This window comes from Diachasmimorpha longicaudata, chromosome 10, assembly GCF_034640455.1.
Source record: "Diachasmimorpha longicaudata isolate KC_UGA_2023 chromosome 10, iyDiaLong2, whole genome shotgun sequence".
NCBI classification, from domain to species: Eukaryota; Metazoa; Arthropoda; class Insecta; order Hymenoptera; family Braconidae; genus Diachasmimorpha; species Diachasmimorpha longicaudata.
The window spans coordinates 2,011,738-2,031,828 of record NC_087234.1 but is presented as its reverse complement, the minus strand read 5'-3'; the positions used below and the strand labels follow the sequence as shown (position 1 = coordinate 2,031,828).

General features: G+C 38.2%; 3 protein-coding genes across 3 annotated transcripts; 2 read left to right on the top strand and 1 right to left on the bottom strand.

Annotated features, from left to right (window-relative positions):
• Positions 1–69: 69 nt before the first annotated feature.
• LOC135167048 (alcohol dehydrogenase class-3) lies at positions 70–2,423 on the bottom strand. Its single transcript, XM_064129893.1, has 5 exons — positions 2,192–2,423; positions 1,377–1,841; positions 873–1,220; positions 425–699; positions 70–205 (listed from the first exon to the last, which is right to left on the bottom strand). The coding sequence occupies exons 1-5, from the start codon at positions 2,207–2,209 to the stop codon at positions 181–183; spliced, it is 1,131 nt and encodes a 376-aa protein (XP_063985963.1). The 5' UTR covers positions 2,210–2,423; the 3' UTR covers positions 70–180.
• A 553-nt stretch (positions 2,424–2,976) lies between these two features.
• On the top strand, positions 2,977–8,243 carry LOC135167049 (uncharacterized protein C16orf52 homolog A). Its single transcript, XM_064129894.1, has 3 exons — positions 2,977–3,515; positions 4,762–4,974; positions 5,815–8,243. The coding sequence occupies exons 1-3, from the start codon at positions 3,413–3,415 to the stop codon at positions 6,000–6,002; spliced, it is 504 nt and encodes a 167-aa protein (XP_063985964.1). The 5' UTR covers positions 2,977–3,412; the 3' UTR covers positions 6,003–8,243.
• A 228-nt stretch (positions 8,244–8,471) lies between these two features.
• Positions 8,472–20,038, top strand: LOC135167046 (uncharacterized). The gene is made up of 4 exons (XM_064129892.1): positions 8,472–8,934; positions 9,071–9,138; positions 11,456–13,309; positions 13,682–20,038. The coding sequence occupies exons 1-4, from the start codon at positions 8,735–8,737 to the stop codon at positions 18,991–18,993; spliced, it is 7,434 nt and encodes a 2,477-aa protein (XP_063985962.1). The 5' UTR covers positions 8,472–8,734; the 3' UTR covers positions 18,994–20,038.
• Positions 20,039–20,091: the final 53 nt, after the last annotated feature.

Here is a 20,091-nt window from a genome sequence, read left to right as displayed (position 1 = left end):
ATATCCGTCGTTAAATCTTCATGTCAGTAAAATTCAAGGTCATACAAAAAGGACTTTTCGAAGCACATGTTTCAAGAATACTAAATTTACCTTTATTTCTGGTATAAAAAATCCTATATATTTTTCAAAACACGTATACATTAATTATTGAACGTAGAACATCCCAAAGAACTGGAAGATTCAGTATTGAAGAACTGCTCTCAAGCTGAAACCAAAGAAATATATATAATATGTTATATTAAAAATATAATTTGAATTTTTAATTTCTCAAATTGAGTGTCTATGCTCCTCTCTCTTGGATTTTTCACCAATATTTGTAATATACTCTAAACGAAGGCGTCTCTTGTACACGAGTTGTTTAAGCAAATGCATTGAACAATCATTATATTTTCTCGAGAGAACCAGCAAAGTGTTTCATAATCACCATTTTCCGGAGTGAAGCAGTTCAAACGCCTCGTTGATCTTCTCAAACTTCATGGTATGAGTGATAAACTCGTCGAGTAATAATTTCTTATTCAGGTAATCATCAACAAGCTTTGGTACACTATCCTTAGACTTCCAGCCCCCGAAGGCAGTGCCTTTCCATACACGACCAGTGACAAGTTGGAATGGACGAGTGCTGATCTCCTGACCTGCAGCAGCAACTCCCACGATAACAGACGTTCCCCAACCTTTGTGGCAAGCCTCCAAAGCTGCTCTCTGTGAATTATAATCAGTTTATCATTCGTTATTGGAGCCAAAAAACCAACGAATCTACCTTTGAACCGAAGGGGAAGACTCCCGGATGACTGGAGAGTCGGGCAAATCGAACGGAATTCCAAATACTTTTACTTCAAGGATTTTTCCTCAAAGACAATGAAAAAATGACTCACCATAGTCTGTACATTTCCCACGCACTCGAAAGTGTAATCCAATCCCCCATCAGTGAGTTCAACCAAAACCTCCTGAATGGGACGAGTGTGATCCTTCGGATTGATGAATTCCGTGCACCCGAAGGCTCTAGCTGGTTCGAACTTCTCCGAATTAAGGTCGATCCCGATGACCCTGGATGCGCCAGCCTCTTTGCACCCCAGAGCAACTGCTAGACCAACAGCCCCAAGTCCCCAGATGGCACAAGTACTTCCGGGCTCGACTTTGGCGGTGTTGAGGGCTGCCCCGTAGCCAGTGGGAATTCCACAACCGAGGAGACATATCTTCTCCAGAGGAGCTTTCGGGTTCACCTTGGGAACAGAATCACGAGAGTTAAGTGTGAGGACAAATAATAGTTCGGGTCTGAAGATCGAGCTGTTTCTGATATATCCATTCACCACCAATCAATATCAATTTAATAGAAATCAATATCAATTAAATACCTCTCACTACCAATTTTTTCATACCTTCGCAAGGGAAATATCGGCAACGACCGTATACTCCGAGAAAACCGAGCAGCCCATGAAATGGAAGATGGACTTCCCCTTGCAGGTGAACCTAGTGGTACCATCAGGCATCAAACCCTTTCCCTGAGTGGCTCGAATTTTCTGGCAAAGATTGGTCTTCGGAGATTTGCAGAATTTGCACTCTCTGCACTGAGGAGTGTAGAGAGGAACGACATGATCTCCGGGCTGGAACTCAGTGACACCTGAGCCGATGCTCTCGACAATGCCGCTGCCCTCATGCCCCAGAATACTGGGGAAGACACCCTCGGGGTCTAGTCCCCCCAAGGTATATGCATCGGTGTGACACAGGGCCGCTGCGACGACCTTGATGCGAACCTCATTAGCCTTCGGAGGTGCTACCTCAATTTCTTCGATTGACAATGGCTCCTTCTCTTTCCATGCCACTGCTGCACGACATTTAATCACCTATTTATTGCAGATTTTATTAGTCTCTGCTCTGCAAACATTAATTTGTTCCTAAGACTACATTAACTTGTCACTTCCGAATTAGTTAGTATCAACAATACTAGACTGTTAATTAAAATTTCAGTCAAGAAGATGATTTTTATTTCTATCAACTGCTCAGGATTTGAGATTTTCTCCTTCAAAGTTGAAGTTATTCTGCTTAAACGGATTCAATAAATAATTAATTTAACGTATTATTGGACAATGGATGGTTTAACATCAATGAGAAATTAATAATTCAATTGCTACGATAAATTATATGGAATTAAACTGACAACTTCGGTTAGAAACGCTCGAAAAATTCTACTCACTTGACCTGCAGTCGCCATTGTGTGCTTGATCCAACAAATTGATTCCACTCAGCGAGAAGAACAGATTGCCAATGTGTACCAGTTGAAAATATTGCCCTTATCATCAATTTTTGTAGATTAGAGCAAACCCAGAGATCTCCTGTTGTGCACTGAATAAGTTCAAGGACACTTTGAACTCGGTTGGAGTGGCACTTGCCGGTAAGGGCCAGCAGCTGTTCAAATTGCGTATTAGATTTGTGGCTACTCCATCAACCTCCAGAAACACCGATCGTACCGACGGAGTCACATCATATAATTTATCTCCTGAACGAAAACCTACTTTACCTGCTCGGTGGAAGCCAAAGTTGTTCCCTCGTAACGCTCACGAGTAGCTACAGCTGTAGCCAAAGAGGATAGACCAAAGTAGAGGCTCAGTTCTGGGGGCAAAGAGGATAGACCAAAGTAGAGGCTCAGTTCTGGGGGCAAAGAGGATAGACCAAAGTAGAGGCTCAGTTCTGGGGGTTTGACTGACGCCAGTTTCTCCACGTTACCGACATGATTTCACCCCCGAGGAGACGGGGCGCCACGAGTCCTACTGGGGTATCTGCATATCGGCCAAGCGGGGGGGTTCCGTTTGTACTTATTCAACTGTACAAATGATCAACTGTACACAGAATTTTCAGACGGTGAAAGCACCACTGTGTAGGGATTCAACTGTCGAGAGACAAAGCTAGGCTGTACATGTGGACCCAGTGCCACATGTACAGTCTAGCTTTTTAGAATTTTAGAATTTTTAAACGGTGCTCTCACCGTCTGAAAATTCTGTGTACAGTTGAACAAGTACGAACGGAGCCTCCCCGCTTGGCCGATATGCAGATACCCCAGTAGGACTCGTGGCGCCCCGTCTCCTCGGGGGTGAAATCGTGTCGGTAACGTGGAGAAACTGGCGTCAGTCAAACCCCCAGAACTGAGCCTCTACTTTGGTCTATCCTCTTTGGTTGGAAACGTCAAAAGGGATTTATCCGAGAATGAACTTGAAATAATAGAAAACAGTGCAAGTGAGACAACAAAATATTTGTTGGATATAGTTGTGTTCTAAAGAGTCAATAATTGAAGATATTCAGTGATCTAATGAGAAAGCTGGTGTCTTACGAGGTGAAGTCACTTCGCGAGGTTAATTTGACAGTTCGATGTTCATTAAGCAATTGTTGTGAATAAATTAACGCAATTTTTCACGATAAAATGGATAAATTAACGGTGATATCAGGAACATTATTTTTCGCTGCTGATGTTTTTGCTGTTGCCAGTTTGTCAATGCCCGATTGGATAATAACAGATGTTGGTGGTGAGTCAATCAACATCGATAAACAATTTGACATTATTGTTATTACCGTCACTGAGTGGTGAATAATTGAGTGGAGAATTGAGAATGATGAGAAGTTTTTAATGGATTTGATTTTCACGATCACATTCTTACGAATAAAAAATGAAGGTCTTGTGACGATCATGTGATGCATAAATTTTCCCCCTCCAAATGGTTGCGAATAATTTGCAAGTGAATTCTAGTCATAATATTTCTGTAAAAAAATAATAACGGTGGCACATAATTTTTATTGTGCAATAGTCATAAGAAAAGTAGGCAATGACTGTTCTCGTCGTATGGTGAAGTTGTTTTGCAAATCAATTAACAATATACTTTCAAATGATTCCTTCACAACTTATCATTACGACTGGTATCACCTAACAATTTGTTTATTTTGTGCAATTAATAATAGAGAAATATCATTCAGAATTCCATACAGAGTACATTCTAGGTTCAACCATTCTTAATTATGAAATTTATTAATTAATTTGCATGAGACGAATTGGAAATGGATAGAGAACATTCAACGTCATTAAACTGACGATTCGTACAGTTTTATTATTATTTTAAGTATAAACTACAGTTACAGTAATTTTCTAAGTATCAATCGATTTGTTATTATTCAAAACAAATGATTCTTATTCAAGTACAGTGGTTACTTATAAATTATGTATACAAAATTCAACAAAATTTCACGATTGACTTAGTAGAATTCGTTGCAAGATTCGGTACACCCGTAATCCTTAGTTAACTGTAAAATGTAAATCAATAAATATAAGTCAATGTCATCATGAAAAATAACTATTGAATTATTTGGAGTGAGAAAAGAGATATACAAGAGAATGAGTTCATGAACTCGGAGCTAAGAGTAACGCATTATGATGAAGCGAGAGACGATCCTCCGCCCCAAGGGCTGCACCACCTTAACGAAGACACGTAACGATTGTCCTGATAATTAAAACATCAACAACTAACAAAGAGCAATGGCAACTAGCAACTAGCAAAGAGCAAAGGAGAGAAAGAATTCCAAATAGAGCTTGCAAAATCAACGAAAATAAAAATTTATTGCAACCCATTCCTATCCTTGCCTTTTCCATAGAATAAACAATCAAAATTAGCAATTAGATTACTATTATGTGAGAACAAGGGAAATTTGGAATGAGAAAAAAATTTTCCTAAAAATGTAATTAAATAATGGCTATAATGAACAACGTAATTATAATTTCAGGTGACACGAGATTAGGACTCATGTGGTCGTGCATGACCTTATACAACAGGCCACCGATATGCTACACCCCTGATCTACAGCCCGAGTGGTTGATTGCCCTTGCCTGTATATTCGTAGGATGTATTTTAATTACTGTTACGATAATCCTGTTGGCATGTTCTCACTGGGACAGACATGTCATTCCTTATGCGAGATGGGTGGGTTTTACTGCAAGTAAGTTGGTAATATTCTTCAAAATGAACACCACTTATACAGCCGCACGTTTGAAACGATCCTACAGTAATACATTACTTGCTAATAAGATTAATGCTTGCGAATATCTCTGTATATAATGAAAAAAAGCTTTAGAGTAACACCAACAAGACCAGGTCAAGGATGATGAGGGTTAAGTCTTCACTAGGGATGAGACAGGAGTATCCATATTATTATTATCGTGGTTAATATAATGGGATTCGGATCAATACATTGATTATATTCTGATTCAATCAATGTAGAATATTTGAGTTGTCTTCAATATATTATTTGTTTACCTGACAGGACTTTACCTGGCAGGATTCGGGTATCGCAACAGACAATCCTAGTGAGGAAATGAATAGAGGAACAAGAGGTAGTTGTAGACATACTAACAGAGGGTTAAGAGGAAGGACAGAAGGGAGGTGTGGGGGTAAACAAATGTATAAATAAAATAAACACGTGGATTAAACACGCAATAAATAAACCAAATGCAACTGGATAGACTGGTAAGATAAAAAGGAGAAGCAGAGGGATCTGCAGGAGTCGATGTAAAATAAAGGAAACATTTGTAACATAAAAAATATATTTTTACCTAAATCAAATTACAAGAACTCAATGTCATGCTTTTATCTTAATATAAATTACTGAATTCCCATTCATTTATATATTGATACAAACTCATGAATTCACATACATTTTTTTTGCCAAATCTGAAGATAAATTAGAAGAATAATTATTTATATTGTTGTGTGGTTCCAGAATTATAAAATAGATACCGTTCAAACACTAAGATACATGTCGATGATTTTTTGGTTTCAGTGGTTCTCTTCTGCCTGGCAGCGGTGATATTCCCAATGGGTTTCCACGTTGACGAGATTGGAGGACAGCCGTATCAACTCCCCAACTCTCACCAAGTCGGCATATCTTACATACTATTCGTCCTCGCTCTGTGGATAACAGTCATATCCGAGTTATTCGCTGGGAAAGTGTGTTTACCCCATTTCTAGCAGGACATGGGCTGCCCGAATTTCTTGCACGTCATCACTATCTTCACACCCTTTTGTGTTTTTTTGCTCCTGAAAAAAATAATTCTACTTTACTACTTGGATGGATCTTCTGATTGGATAGAGACTGACAACAGAGGGTCCTACTGGCAATATTAAGGGGGAATTTTTGGAAATAACGTGCCTCGATGAGGTCATTCTATCTTACATTATCATTTTTTTAAAAGTTTAGTGCAAACAACTGGGGTTTACTACAAAAACCTTCAGACGGGGTGCGGATTAGGGTGAACGGGTCAATTTCTAGACGGAGATTGATTCCTGGAATATTTCGACGTCCATTGAATACTCCTTAAATAATCAAATGAAACTGGTACTGATTATTTGAGTTGGATTTTTAAAATATTTTATAAATTAGAGAATGTCGACTGTGACTCCTTAACGGAACGTTATGCTCCCGTCAGGCTACGGTGCTTTTAAATATTGTCAGTTCTTGAATTTTACAACAAAATTTCATGAGGAAATTTTGAAAATAATTATATCTAGTCAGTATTATCTAAATTATATTTCGCAAAATATTAATATTTTCTAAAGCGTTTCTCTCTTATAAAAAAATAAGAGGACTCATTAGCATATTAAATATATAAATTAAAGGAACTTATAAGAAAATCATATTTTAATTTTTTATCATAGCATAAAATCTGATTTTCAAATAAGACATTGGATTAAATTCGCTTTTTTAAAAATATTTCTCTTCCCGAGACTCGGATGCGTTGGAAGTTGGGAAGAAATCACTATTTTAAACGTAAATGAGTTGAAAAAGAAATTTTGTACTTTTCAATAATTCCTTATTTACGGTAAGGACCCAGCTAGAGTCCAATAGTTGCTGTATTCATCCTTTATATCTCTTTTTTATGTTTCCTCATGTACACAAACATCCAGTCGATGGTATATTTAAGTTTGTATATATGTACATTTAATATGAGAATAATCATTATTTAATATAAACATATTCTGACATTCCAAATTGATAAATTCATAGATTTAATCTTCAACATTAATCTATAAATTCCCTTCAAACTACAAAGTACTTTGTCGAAATGATATTATATAGATTGTATATGGATTATTATATATTATTACATTATATAGAATTTGGTTTTCGAATTCCCCCGAGAAGAATTAGAAAATTCACAAGGAGTTCCCGTGAAAATTGTACTTCCATATTTAATAGTTGATACTAGTTGAATAATTATAATAATTGATGTTTTCGTATGAAGCCACTGATGGAAAAAAATCATAGAAAAACTCAGCTAATTTCCTAATCAATTCCATTTAATTTCCATCAATAATTATACCGCAAAAATCAATGTTTTCAACAACTTTTTGCGTAATGAGAAATATGTTTCCTGTTCTCTTTATTTGGTGAAAAAATTACCGCACAGAAGGAAAGTCTTGTCTTTCATCATTATTGTTAGCATTAGGCTACAATATATAAACTAAAAAATATATAGATACCATATAACATTCCTTGATTGTAGAAATAAAGACTTGAGAAATTGTTACGTGGAATTTTCCTAAGTGGAGCCTTCGATCACCTTTGAACCAATTCTATGAAGATATTCACTACCGACAGAAAATATTCTGATCAAAAAGAGAAACTTATTCGATTGTTTTATACAATTTATTTTCTAATATTTTTTTTATAAAATTTCATCAATTTAACATTTCTGTTCTCTGACATATTTATTTCACGAAAAGAAAAGGGGAACAGCGGGAAAAAGTTGAAATTCTATAGAAAATATCTGAAGCAAACAAATCATACAGAAAAAATCAATTCTATAGACTTTTTGTGTTTTATTCCACGTTTTGTAATTCCCGATAAGAAGTTATTGTTATTACCTTTATTAGTTCCTGGGAGAATTCGAAATAAGAAATTCTAACTTATAAATTTTATACCAAATGTGAATATACCCAATATTATTAATCTAATTACCATTCTTGGACATGTGATTAGATAATTCATGAAATAATACCGCCGAAAATATTGAATAATAGAGACAAATTTATAACAACATCTGTGTATGAATTATTCTTCTTCTTGACTCATGGTGATCCCTACAAACAAAATATTTGTTGAATATAGTTATGTTGTAAATTCTAAAGAGTCAATAATTGAAGATATTCAATGATCTAATGAGAAATCTCGTGTCTTACGAGGTGAAGTCACTACGTGCGGTTGATTTGATAATTTGATGTTCATTAAGTAATTGTTGTGAATAAATTAAGGCAATTTTTCACGACTCATGGTGATCCCTACCGTAAACTGACTATCAATCATTCAAAAGTAGGCGGGACGTCGTCAACCAATGACGCGTTATCGTGTCCCTCTCTTTGTTCTACAATATACAGAACCTATTTGAGGCAACCGCCACCCCCTTCTCGTCGCAATCGCCCCCTTGAACCCCTGGATCGTCAGATTTCTTCGCAGAACCCGCCTAAACCGTTCATCGCCCTTTGCGCATGCGCGAAAAATGAAGTCTTCGCCCAATCACGAGGCAGCACAACGATGCAAGCTCGCGATCATCGTAGTTTCGTTGTTTGTAATCGTCTCGTGGGTGGGAAGAAGAGAGGGAAGAAAGCCTGTGTGATCCCGATCATAACAAAGCGCCGGCCGGTTTTCTTCCGGCTGTATTTTCGTTGCATTCAGTGCCTTCCGAGGGAAATAGTGATGATTCATGTCCCTCTTCAAGAGGTTGACGCAATATTTATCGGATAAAATACTCGGCCCTTCGTCAAATAATCAGAGTGCTGTGAACATGTCGACAATTAAACTTCCACATGTGATATCAGTGGATGCAGACGACGAGGACACCCCTTCCTGGAGAGGAATCAGGCACGAGGGCAGTCAGTTTTTTGACGAAGTAGAAGAAGAGACGTAAGTCTTTGTTCTACAATATTTTTTGGAATGTTTCCTGGAGGTTTAACATTGGATGTCGATTTGATACAGGAAATTGATGACAGTGTGTGTTGAAATCGTTTTTAACGATTTTTGCTGGGACTTTTTATTGCAGGATTTCGAGAAATGATGACGCATTGATCAGCGAGGACACAACTGTCAAAGATGGGGAGAACTTCTCCGGTGAGTCTCATTATTTTGGGATTTTTTGTCAGGCGATGTCAACGGTGATTAAACTAACTACCCTTTTAATACAGTCAAAGACTATCGAAAACCTGCAGTTGGAATCGTTAATTTTTCTTCAACTTCATTATCGTTTAGTTTTTTAGAAAAAAAGTTAACAAAGGAGAGTGTAACTGTATCTTCTGGGTGAATAACGGTTTTTCGTTGGTGTTAAGTATTGAAATCTGATTTTTTTTTAATCATAAAACCAAAAAATGCCCATTAAAAGCCAGTAACATGAAGAAATTTGTGTACACTTCGTAAAAAAACTGTGGTTTAGGAAACAAGTTATATTAGTTGTCTGTTAAAACTAAATGTCAAAAGAAATATTAATACTTTTCGAAAGTTAATTTAGGTAATACTGAGGATGGATTAATTTTTTCGGATTTTATTCAAGCAATTAGTTTTAAATTTGACAACTGAAAATATTTCTAAACATTATATTCGGGAGGTACAATGTCTATCTGAGGGTAGAGCTACTTTAATTTTAATTGTAATTTTTCTGACAAATGTCACATTATTGTTCTCTGCATTCAAGAACAATATCATTTTTTTTCGTATTCGATGGAAGAATTATCGCCTCAAGTTTTCCGTTGGGCTATTCGAATAATGTGACACACCTTTTTGGGACTTTTTAGACATTTCTGTTAACTTTATTACTAAATTTTTGTCATTGCAATATTACCTGACTTTTTTGCTATAAAAAAATGATATAAACTAAAACGAAAACACGTGGGGAACAGCTACTCAAATACTCTCTGTTTTTCGGAATTTCCCTGTCTTTTATGACTCTCCATTGAGCACTCGATTTCTGGAGATTTTATTACTTACTAAACAAGCGTAATCCTTTGTCCCTAATAGCTCGTGCCAGTACCCTCCTTCACTCCCTATTCACTCATTCAAAACATTTTTCTTGATTTTACTAAACAACGAGAAACGATAATGTGAACACTACATTCCTTCTCTCGATTAGTTTATTGTATTGATCTGATTCATGTGAGCTGTTAGTTTCTGTAGATTGTCGTCGTAACAAATGTTATTAATTATTTAGTTCATTATGCGTAGATTGCGATAAATCAATTCAGTAAGAACAGGTTAAATAAGGTCCAGTCGATTTTGACTTTTATTCGGTTTTTGATAAACAATATATTTCTAAAATTGAGCAAAACATCATTCCTGATTTTTTTTATAATCCACCCTGAGCTTTTTTACATTTTTTTTTCCATTGTGAGTGTTCGCAAATCACTGACGAGTCATCAAAATCCATTTAACATTCGCTTTACCACTTCATAAGTGAATTAATGAAGAGGAGCTTTAAAAATAGCGGGGTATTAGTGGTGAAATGTGTTATATATTAAAGATTAATTATTCCATTATACCTCTGGGAATATGAATAATTATCGCAAATTTACAAGTTCATAAAGACTTCCAAAAAATATTCAGTAAAGTTCTGGCAAATTTAATATTATTTTTCATTTACTACTTGTTTCGTCCAAGAATTTGTCGACTTTCCCACCCCAAAAACTAAAGATTTCTCCAAGAATATAAAAACTACAACATATGGTTGTACTTTTGGATACAAAAATTATTCTGGACTTTCCCGTAGGTCACTACTTTTTATTATTCTGCCCTTTGTGTACGCGAATCCGTTCGGGTAAAATTTTATTACCCAAAAAAATAGGGACGAGGTGTCCTTTCTTCGTACTCTAATCTGGAGGTACCAAAAACTGGACCCGTCTGTTCCCTTCGCCCATGGATTTAAAAAAAAAATTCTATTGTCAGTTGACAAAATGCAATGGAAATTAAGACAATAGTACTTTTCACACTTAGCCCTGGCGAACAAATATGTCTTCTCCACGTGCTTGCCATGTTTATCATCTTAGACATTAGGCGGGGTGGGGGTAAGGTCTCCGAAAAGCGTCTTAAACAGTATTTTGTCAGGCGTTTTTTCAAAAGCCCATCTCAATCGATAGAAAAAATAATTTTTGAGATTTTTTTTATCGTGACAAGTATCAATTACTAGAACTTATTTGAAATACCTAAGATCTTACGAGAAATATCAATTATTTATCTGCGAGTTATATTTACTTGAATAAGTAAAATAACTCGCATTAACAATTAAAAATTATTCCAATCTGTTTTTTAATTATTTTAGTAAAAGAATTAGCGACTTTTTAATTGTCTCCCCCTGATTAATAAGAATTATTAATGAATCACAATTATTGTTTCGCTATTGTAATACATTAAATGATAAATGTTTAAATGTTTCTTGCTAAAGAATTGGCAATCAAATCGGAGTACCCGGAGGAATGCATCGACATCGACGATTACGTTTACACACAAATAAGCTTTGTTGAATTATCAGACGACGAGGACGACAATCAACCGCTGCCAGGGAGCTCCAGGGAACTCCAACCGGACATTAAAAATCAAAGATCGGCTGACCCCGACGATATCAGCCCTAAAAACTCCACAGAAAAATTTAATTCACCAAAAATCTGCAAAGGGAAGAAACTCGATGAGTTTGAAACTGATGTGTCGGTTCCTGAAGTGCAGGACTCAATCACACGAGAGGATTGTGAGGCAAAACGTGAAGTTAATCACGTATGGGATCATCCTCGAGTCAACAAGGATTTGGATTCGATGAAATCGTCTGAGGACAGGTCATCGTACCCTGAGAACACAAACTACAACATTAATTTCAAGTCTTTTGATAATCTGGGACCTCTTCAGCATCTCAAGCCCTTCGCGATTCCTGATCAGAACAGAATCTTAATCGAGAACAACTCTTCGGAAACCGAAGAAGGGGGCTCTATCGAGAGGAACGATTTGATTGATGGTCTTGAAGAGACTGGGGGAGCCAATGAAGTGATGTTAATGCTTAATACTGATACTTCATTATGTCGCGATGATGTCAAATTTTCTGGGGTTGACGAGATGATTTCGAATTTGGATGGCGACCAGGGGAGAGATAATCACGAGATTAATGATCAAATCCCAAATTGTGCTGAACACGTTTCAAAAAATAGAAACAATGGAGAGGAGTCTGAAGAGAATAATTCAGAAATCACTGATAATAGAAAAAAAAAGGAAGAAGAGGATGTTAATGCAATTGAAAATTCTGAAATGATAGATTCAGAAGGGGAAATCGTTCGTAAAGAAACGGTTGGAGTTGATCAACAAATCGATGAGCACCAGGAGACGATGTGGTTCTCAGAAATTCTGAAGGGAGACAATCGAGAGGGAATAAATACTTCAGGGGCTGATGAGGATCTTGTCCCACAAGAGAGAAGTAACGAATCGATTTATGATCCTGAGGATCCCTTTATGAATATCACTGTTGAGTCCCAGATGCTTGATTTTGATGAAAAGCTCGACGAAGAAGATGCGAGTGATCCATCAATCGCCACAGACTTCGACTTTTCTGATCAAGACTTGGAGGAAAATGATGATACGGAGCCAGAATCGACGGAGACTTCAAGCATGAGCAGTTATTCTGGAGATCTACTGGTGGCAATCGATAATCTTCAAGAAAGTCTTCTAAATATTTTTGAAAATGTTCCGAATAACAGTGATGAGATCATTGAACGTGATGGGATTGAATTTGTCGAGGGAAATAATTGCAGAAAAAAGATTTCCTTCGAAAAAATGGAGATCATAACTGATGTGCCAGAAGATGCGAATCAAGGCCACAATATTAAAGCAATTCCTGATGAAACAGTCCCTAGAGGTTCAGAAGATGCGGAAGAAGTGATCAATAGAGAGGAGACAATGAGAGAATGCCCGGAGAACCCAACAGAGATACACGAGACAAACAATTGTCAGGAAGAGGACAATGACTCAGATGGGACCCTATCTATGACGACTACAGTTAGTATGGAGTTTCTTGATGATCATATCGAGCTTAATGATATAACTAAGGACTTTGAAAACATAACTCCACGTGCTAAATCCATGGGAATCCATATGTCGGTGGGAATTCATGAGAGGCTGAAGAGGAAACTGGAAGGATTTGATGATGATATGGCTCTAGAGAGGGCAGCGAAGGTACGGAGGTGTGAGGAGACTGATGTCAATAATATTCTTGCTTGCAACATTGGTAACATCGAGAGTGTGAACGTTGGTGAAGAAGGTAAAACATTTATTTCCCTCTTTCATCTTTTATCTAGTGAAAAAAATTCAGATTTTCAGTTTTTTGGACAATTCCAATCTCAATTTTCACATGAGACATTTAATTAAATCATAATTCTTAAAAACAATTTTTTCGAATCGAATTTTATGAAAATTATCAATATTTTTCATAAGCTTTTGGTTTATTGGAAGACCAGAGCTATTTTGAAGATACTCAAGGTCGGATTTTTTTTCTAGTGAAATGGTTATTTACTTTGGTGATTGAACATCAGAGGAAATGAACCTGATGAATCGAATCTATAGTATTCCTTATAGCAGACAGCAAAGCTCCTTGTTATCCTTAAACCAATGAAAAATTCTTTTTTTTTTTTAGATCTGCTTCCAACAATTCAAAACTCGACAAATGTTGATAAGAGCAATATTTCAGACAAACTTTCCCCCTCGATACGGCAGAATATGTCCTTTCGAGATACAGAAGTTGAGCAAAGGAATGCATTCGTCTGCCAACCAAATACTTCAGAGGTGGAACTGATCGTCGATGTCAAGGAGTCGGAGAACTCATCACGAATCTCCTCACCCACTTCAGACAATTTTCCATTCTGTCCCTCGGATGATTGCCAAGAAGGAAGAATTCAGAACACGCCTCGCGCTCGAAGGTCACCGGCTCCATCGAGGAGGTTCAATCTGAGTGAGTCATCAGACTCTGAAGAATTCCTTACAACGAATCTTCTGAGTCCCCCACAAATCCTAGAAAAATTTCCAAAGATTCATGATTACAACTACGGGAGTCCGAAGAAATTGAGGAAGAGATTCCGAAAGCGATTGTTCGTGAAAAAATCAGACTCCTCAATGATATTGCCAGCTGTTCAGTCTTCAAATGATGGAAAAAGAACTCCAAAGCCTCGTAAAACAACTCCCGCTAGCTCTTCGAATGTGATGAAACTGAAAAATTCCTCGAAAATGAAGATCGATGACGTCCTCGAGAATCTTACTCGCTCCCAGAAGAGGAAGCCATCTTCGGAAGATTATAATTCCGGTGATGATGAGAATAATCCGCACGTCGAACCGAAGTCTAATAAACCATTATTTTCAAGCAAGAAAAAAAAGAGGAAATTGTTTAATCGATCTGATTCCGTTCAAGATTTGTCACAATTCGTGCAGGAATCGAAGGAAAATCCGTTTGAGAAATCACCACAGAAGACCTTGAAGCCTTTGAAAGGACTTCGAAGGCTTGAATCTCCAGCAAAACCGTCAGAGTCCACGGATGAATGTCAAGTGAGTCCCAAGATCACCAATTCTGTACCTCTACTATCTCCTCAAGTTGTCAAGAGCCAGATCGTTCCTGTGATGAGTTCAGAACCGCATCTTGTAACCGACGGCTTCATCTCTTCGACCAGCACATCCTTAAATGATGTGAATGCTTCTTCTGGGATTGCTAACGCATCAGACAACTCTCCGCATCGTTCAACAGATCCTCAGAAGACGGACAGGGAGCAGGACACTTCAAAGTTTGAAGAATCAAATACAGCTGAAATTAATTTTTCAGAAGCTGCAAAAGGTACTGAGTCTTCCTCTGATGGGAGTGAAAAGTTCATAGATTCGGAAGTATTGGATTCTTCGGTTGGATCCTTGAGAATTCCAGAAGATGAGGTTGAAAAAGTTAAACGTCTTGTCTTTAGTTGGATGGAGAATAATCATGAAGAAGTTCATCAGGAAGACTGTGTTCAGAAGGATAGAAATTCAACAGACTTGGAGAGTGTGGATTCCAATATTTCTCCGGGAAAATCTCTAGAAATTTTCAACGAAAATATGAACATCCATGTGGCTCAACAGTCTCAATGGACAGCAGACACTCCTGAAGAATTTCCCAGGGACATATTTCATGAAGAGAGTGGAGATATCCCAAAGTTTCAAAATCTGGATTACAACAGTTCTACAGCAAAATCTCCAGATACTTTCGAGGATAATGAGAGAGAGATGGAAATAGTCGATGTTGAAATGTCTCAGCAGACAACAGATACTCCTGGAGAACCTCCTAACGGCATATCTTGTCAAGAGAGTGAAGAGTTCCCAGGGTGTGGGAATCTGGTTTGCGAAAGTTCTTCAGTAAAGTCTCCAGCAAATGTTGAGGAGAGGAACGAAGACATGGAAATCGTTGACGCTCAGATGTCTCAATGGACGAGAGATACTCCTGGAGAGCCTCCCAAGAATATACCTATTCCGGAGAGTGAAGATTCCACAGGATTAAAGGATGTAAATTCCAACATTTCTACAGTAAAATCTACAATGATTTGGGAGGATAAGGACCAGGAGATAGAGATCATTGGCATCCAGGTGTCTCAGTGGAAGATAGATACTCCTGGAGAACTTCTTAAGAGCAGACAAGAGAGTGAAGAGTTGGCAGTGTGTAAGGATCTACGTTGTAACGTTTCTCCAGCAACTTTTAAGAATAAGGAGGAAGAGATGGAAACCATTGGCGCAAAAAGGACGCCATGGACAGAGGATAGTCGTAGAGGTCCTCCCCAGGATACGCTTTCTCAGAAAAGAGAAGATGCCGCAGAGCTTAAGGATATAGATTCCAATATTTTTCCTATAAAATCTCCTGAATTTTGTGGAAGTCCTAGGGAAGAAATAGAAAATCCTGCGAGTGAGATGTATTACCGGACTCCAAATATTCCTGGCGAAAGCGTGCAAGACAAGAGTCATCAGGAACCTGAAGATTTGACGGGTTTGGATCATCTGGATGCCAGCGTTTCTGCAGCAAAATCATCAGAAGTTCTCGAGGATAAAGAAGAACCAATAGAGCTCTTAAGGACTGAAGCCTCTCACTGGACTCCGAGTATTACCGATGACCTTTCCTCACTTATTTCCCACAAAAATCACGAGGTGTCAATAATACCCCTAACAGTGTCAGGAATCCAAACCCACCCAACTGTCTGTCAACCTAGAGAGACTCAATCTCTGAATCTAAAAGACGATCAGATAGTGACGACAGCTTCTTCTCGTTCCTCGGCGCAGGAATTAATGCTTCCAGAAGTCATCACCCTATCAGATCCCTCTGACGATGATGAGGGGTCAGTCCAACCAGTTCAGGAATCAGAAATTCCCCCACGATGTTCGTCAACTTTCCATGTAGATCCTGATCGATTTCCGTCGCCTTCAGAACTTTCAAAACAGGAAAGACCCTTTAAATTCGTTTCAACGCCAAAAGAAAGGATAACCCCATCCCCACCCCCTTCACCGGCAATTGGAGATGAGGATTTTAACACAGAAAGTCTTGTCAAAGCCTTGATTTCCTCTCAGCATTTGATTGGAAATAATGAAAATATTCCAGGGTTCCTTCACATCTCTCAACTTCGTACGACTCCTTCAGTTGTACCAAGGGAATTTTCAGAACCATCACCACGACCAGGTCCTTCCCAGGGAAGTGAAACTTGCAGCACAAACTCAAGATCCGATTTCCATAGCCCTGAGACTCCCAAACGCAGCATTCGATCGGATTTTCTTCACAGCCAGGACGATAGAGACTCTGATGGCTGTGCCTCCTCTCTGGAGACAGTTTCAAATCCTCCTCGATCTCTCATGTCTGATGACTCGGACTATCAGGCACTGGACGATGGGCGATCGAAGCACACATTTCCCAAGAAATCGGTGAAACCCAAGAAAAATAAAGTTAGGAGCAATGTCGCCTCTGAATCATCACCAGCATCAATTCTAACTCCAGTATCTGGACCTTCTCAATCCCACGATAATAGTAATATCAGAACTCACCTTCTGAAGCCCAGGATCCATCACCCAGCTGGTGAACAAGCGCAACTGGTGTACGCGGACACTAGTAAAACAATCACCACAAAGCTGCATAAGGAGATCAACGCAAAACCAGGACCTAATGTCAGGATGAATACACCTGAGGGGGTGCTGGTGCCACTTATGAATCATCAGAGGGAAGCTCTTCCCTGGATGATGTGGAGGGAGACTTGTAAACCTGCTGGGGGAATTCTTGCTGATGATATGGGACTGGGAAAGACTATTCTCACTATTGCTCTGGTTATGGAGTCACTTAATCGAAATCCTCCGGTTAGAGGGGGTTCTAGCAGGGATGGACCTCTTGGGGGAACTCTAATCGTGTGTCCAGCTAATTTGATTACTCAGTGGTACAACGAATTCGAGGAAAAAAGTACTATAGGCAGAATGAGAAAATACCACAAGGACAAAGAAAATAATCCTAAAATTCTTGCCAATTCAGATGTAGTAATAACAACCTATGACACCCTAAATCGCAACTACATGACTCCCCATCAAGTCCTCTTTAAAGTACATTGGAGACGAGTAGTGCTGGACGAGGCGCACGTGATTAGGAATCCAAATTCGTTGAAATCAATTCGCATTGCTGAATTAACGACGGACAAACGTTGGTGTCTGACTGGCACCCCAGTCCACAATAAAATCGGTGATCTCTATCCCATCATGAGATTCCTGGACCTCGAGCCATTCAATGATCAGGGAGTTTTCAATAGATTAATCACTAAAAACGAGAAGATGGGGGCAAAACGCCTCTTCTGTGTCATGGAGTGTGTGATGCTGAGACGAACTAAGGAGGGATTGGTGGCTTTGGGTGCTATGCCGCAGCTTCCACTTAAAACCATTAGAACAATTACTATTGTACTCGTCCAGGAGGAGAGACTGGTCTACGATAAAGTGATGACCCACTCAAAGACACTTTTTATTCAGTATCTCCACCAGAGACAGCAGAAGGCGAGGGCTAGGGAGACAGGATTTAACTTTCTAGCTGACTACAGAACGTACACACTATCGAAATCCCAGCAGAGATTCCTAAACAGAAGAGAAATTATCGAGCAGCATCACATACTGACGTTGATCTTAAGATTGAGGCAGATTTGCTGTCATCCATCCTTGATTTGGCAGATGCTGGATAAAAATGAATTTAAGGATGCTGGTCTGGAGGAGATGAAGAATCCTGCACCCTTGCAGGCGGTAGTCAGGGAGGCTGACAGTTTTATTCTGAATCAGGTGAATCCAGACGACGTCAACAATGACGATGAGGAGGACGATGGGGAAATTGGAGTGGACGAGAGCATTGTCGAGGATCATCGTCTCCTGCATTCCGAAAATCCTGTTTTCAGGAGGGAAAGGAAATCTTCAAAAATGGTGGCTATTCTGAAGAAAATAGAGGAGATAATGAGGAATGGGGAGAAGATTGTTGTTGTCTCTGATTGGGTTCAGTATCTCACTCTCATTGGGGAGCATCTTATGAACATCGAAGGGATTGGTAAAGATTCGTTCAAATTTTACACAGCAAATACTAATTATTCAGCGAGAGACAGGATTGTCGAGTGCTTTAACACAGAAGTGAATCCGAAGATTCTTTTACTGTCGTTGAGGGCCGGAGGACAGGGACTGAATCTGAATGCTGCTAATCATGTGATAATCGTGGATGTTCACTGGAATCCACAGCTGGAGGTTCAGGCTCAGGATAGGGTTTACAGGATTGGACAGACCAGAAACGTATTTATTCATAAGTTCATTTGTCAGGACACTATTGAAGAGAGGATCGTTGAACTGCAGATCAGAAAATTGAAGATTGCTGAGAATGTACTGTCAGGACAACGGGGAGGGGCCTCGGGACTGGGAATCGATGAACTGAGGTCGTTGTTCAGTCTGTGAGGAAATATGGGTGCGGTAAAATAGTCGAATAAGATAGGCAGACGGTCTAAATAAGGATGAAATAATTGTCGATTATTATATTTTTTTTAATAAGGTTTTTACTTAATTAAGGAGGTAACAGAGTTAAGTAAGTCTACGATGCCAAGGAGAAGATTTATTTTTATTTTATTTTTTTGTGTTGGGGAAATGCAACAATTGGATGAATTCTTAGTGAATTCAGAGCAACAAACGCGCGTGCATTCTTTTTTGTTTATGAATTGAAAAAATAGATGGAAAAATTGTTTTTTTGTGTAAAACTCATTTCCTTATTTATTTCAAGAATTAAACGGAATTGGAATGATTTCGTAAATGACTTTACATTGGAATTCGTCCAAAATGTTTTTTTTTCAATGATTCAAGGGATCAATGTGACATTTTTTTTCTTTTTTTTCGTTTACGTGTGAACAATCTGAAATATTTAATTATTTATTAGACTAAATTCAGAGTGATCGTTGTTGAAGTAATGTCAGGTAATTTATAGTGTTGTCTCTGTCTACTAAAAATTGAGAACTGGTGGTTTTGACGAATCACTATTACTGTTTGTGTTTCAAATTCTACGATAGAAAAAACATTGACAAATATTTTGGGAAAGTAGATATAGATTATGAAGTTGAGGCCTGAAGTTTGGAGAATGTGCTAGCATCTGATTGTTGATGATTAAGGTTAAAAATATATATTACTGAAGTGGTTGTAAGTTAATAGCTGTTAAGTTCTTCAATCTTTGTCTTGTTATTTTTGCCGAGAAGATTAGATTCCTCTCAAAAAGTGAATAAATACTCGTGTTGCGATAGGTCTAAATTTTATTGGGAACATGAAAATTATTCACAACGTTCTTTGTGTGGGTTTTCTTGGCAATATTACAGTTATATTTGAACTAAGTGAACTCAACAGTATGAAATCGAAACCATTAGCACCCTTTGACAGGGCGTTTATTTTTCTACTGAGAATGTGATGAAAAACGTTGAAGTCATTTAATTATGAAATCCTCTGTATTATGAACTAGTGAATAAATCCTCCAGAATAAACTTTTCATTTTTTTTCTCATTTATTCAGATTATA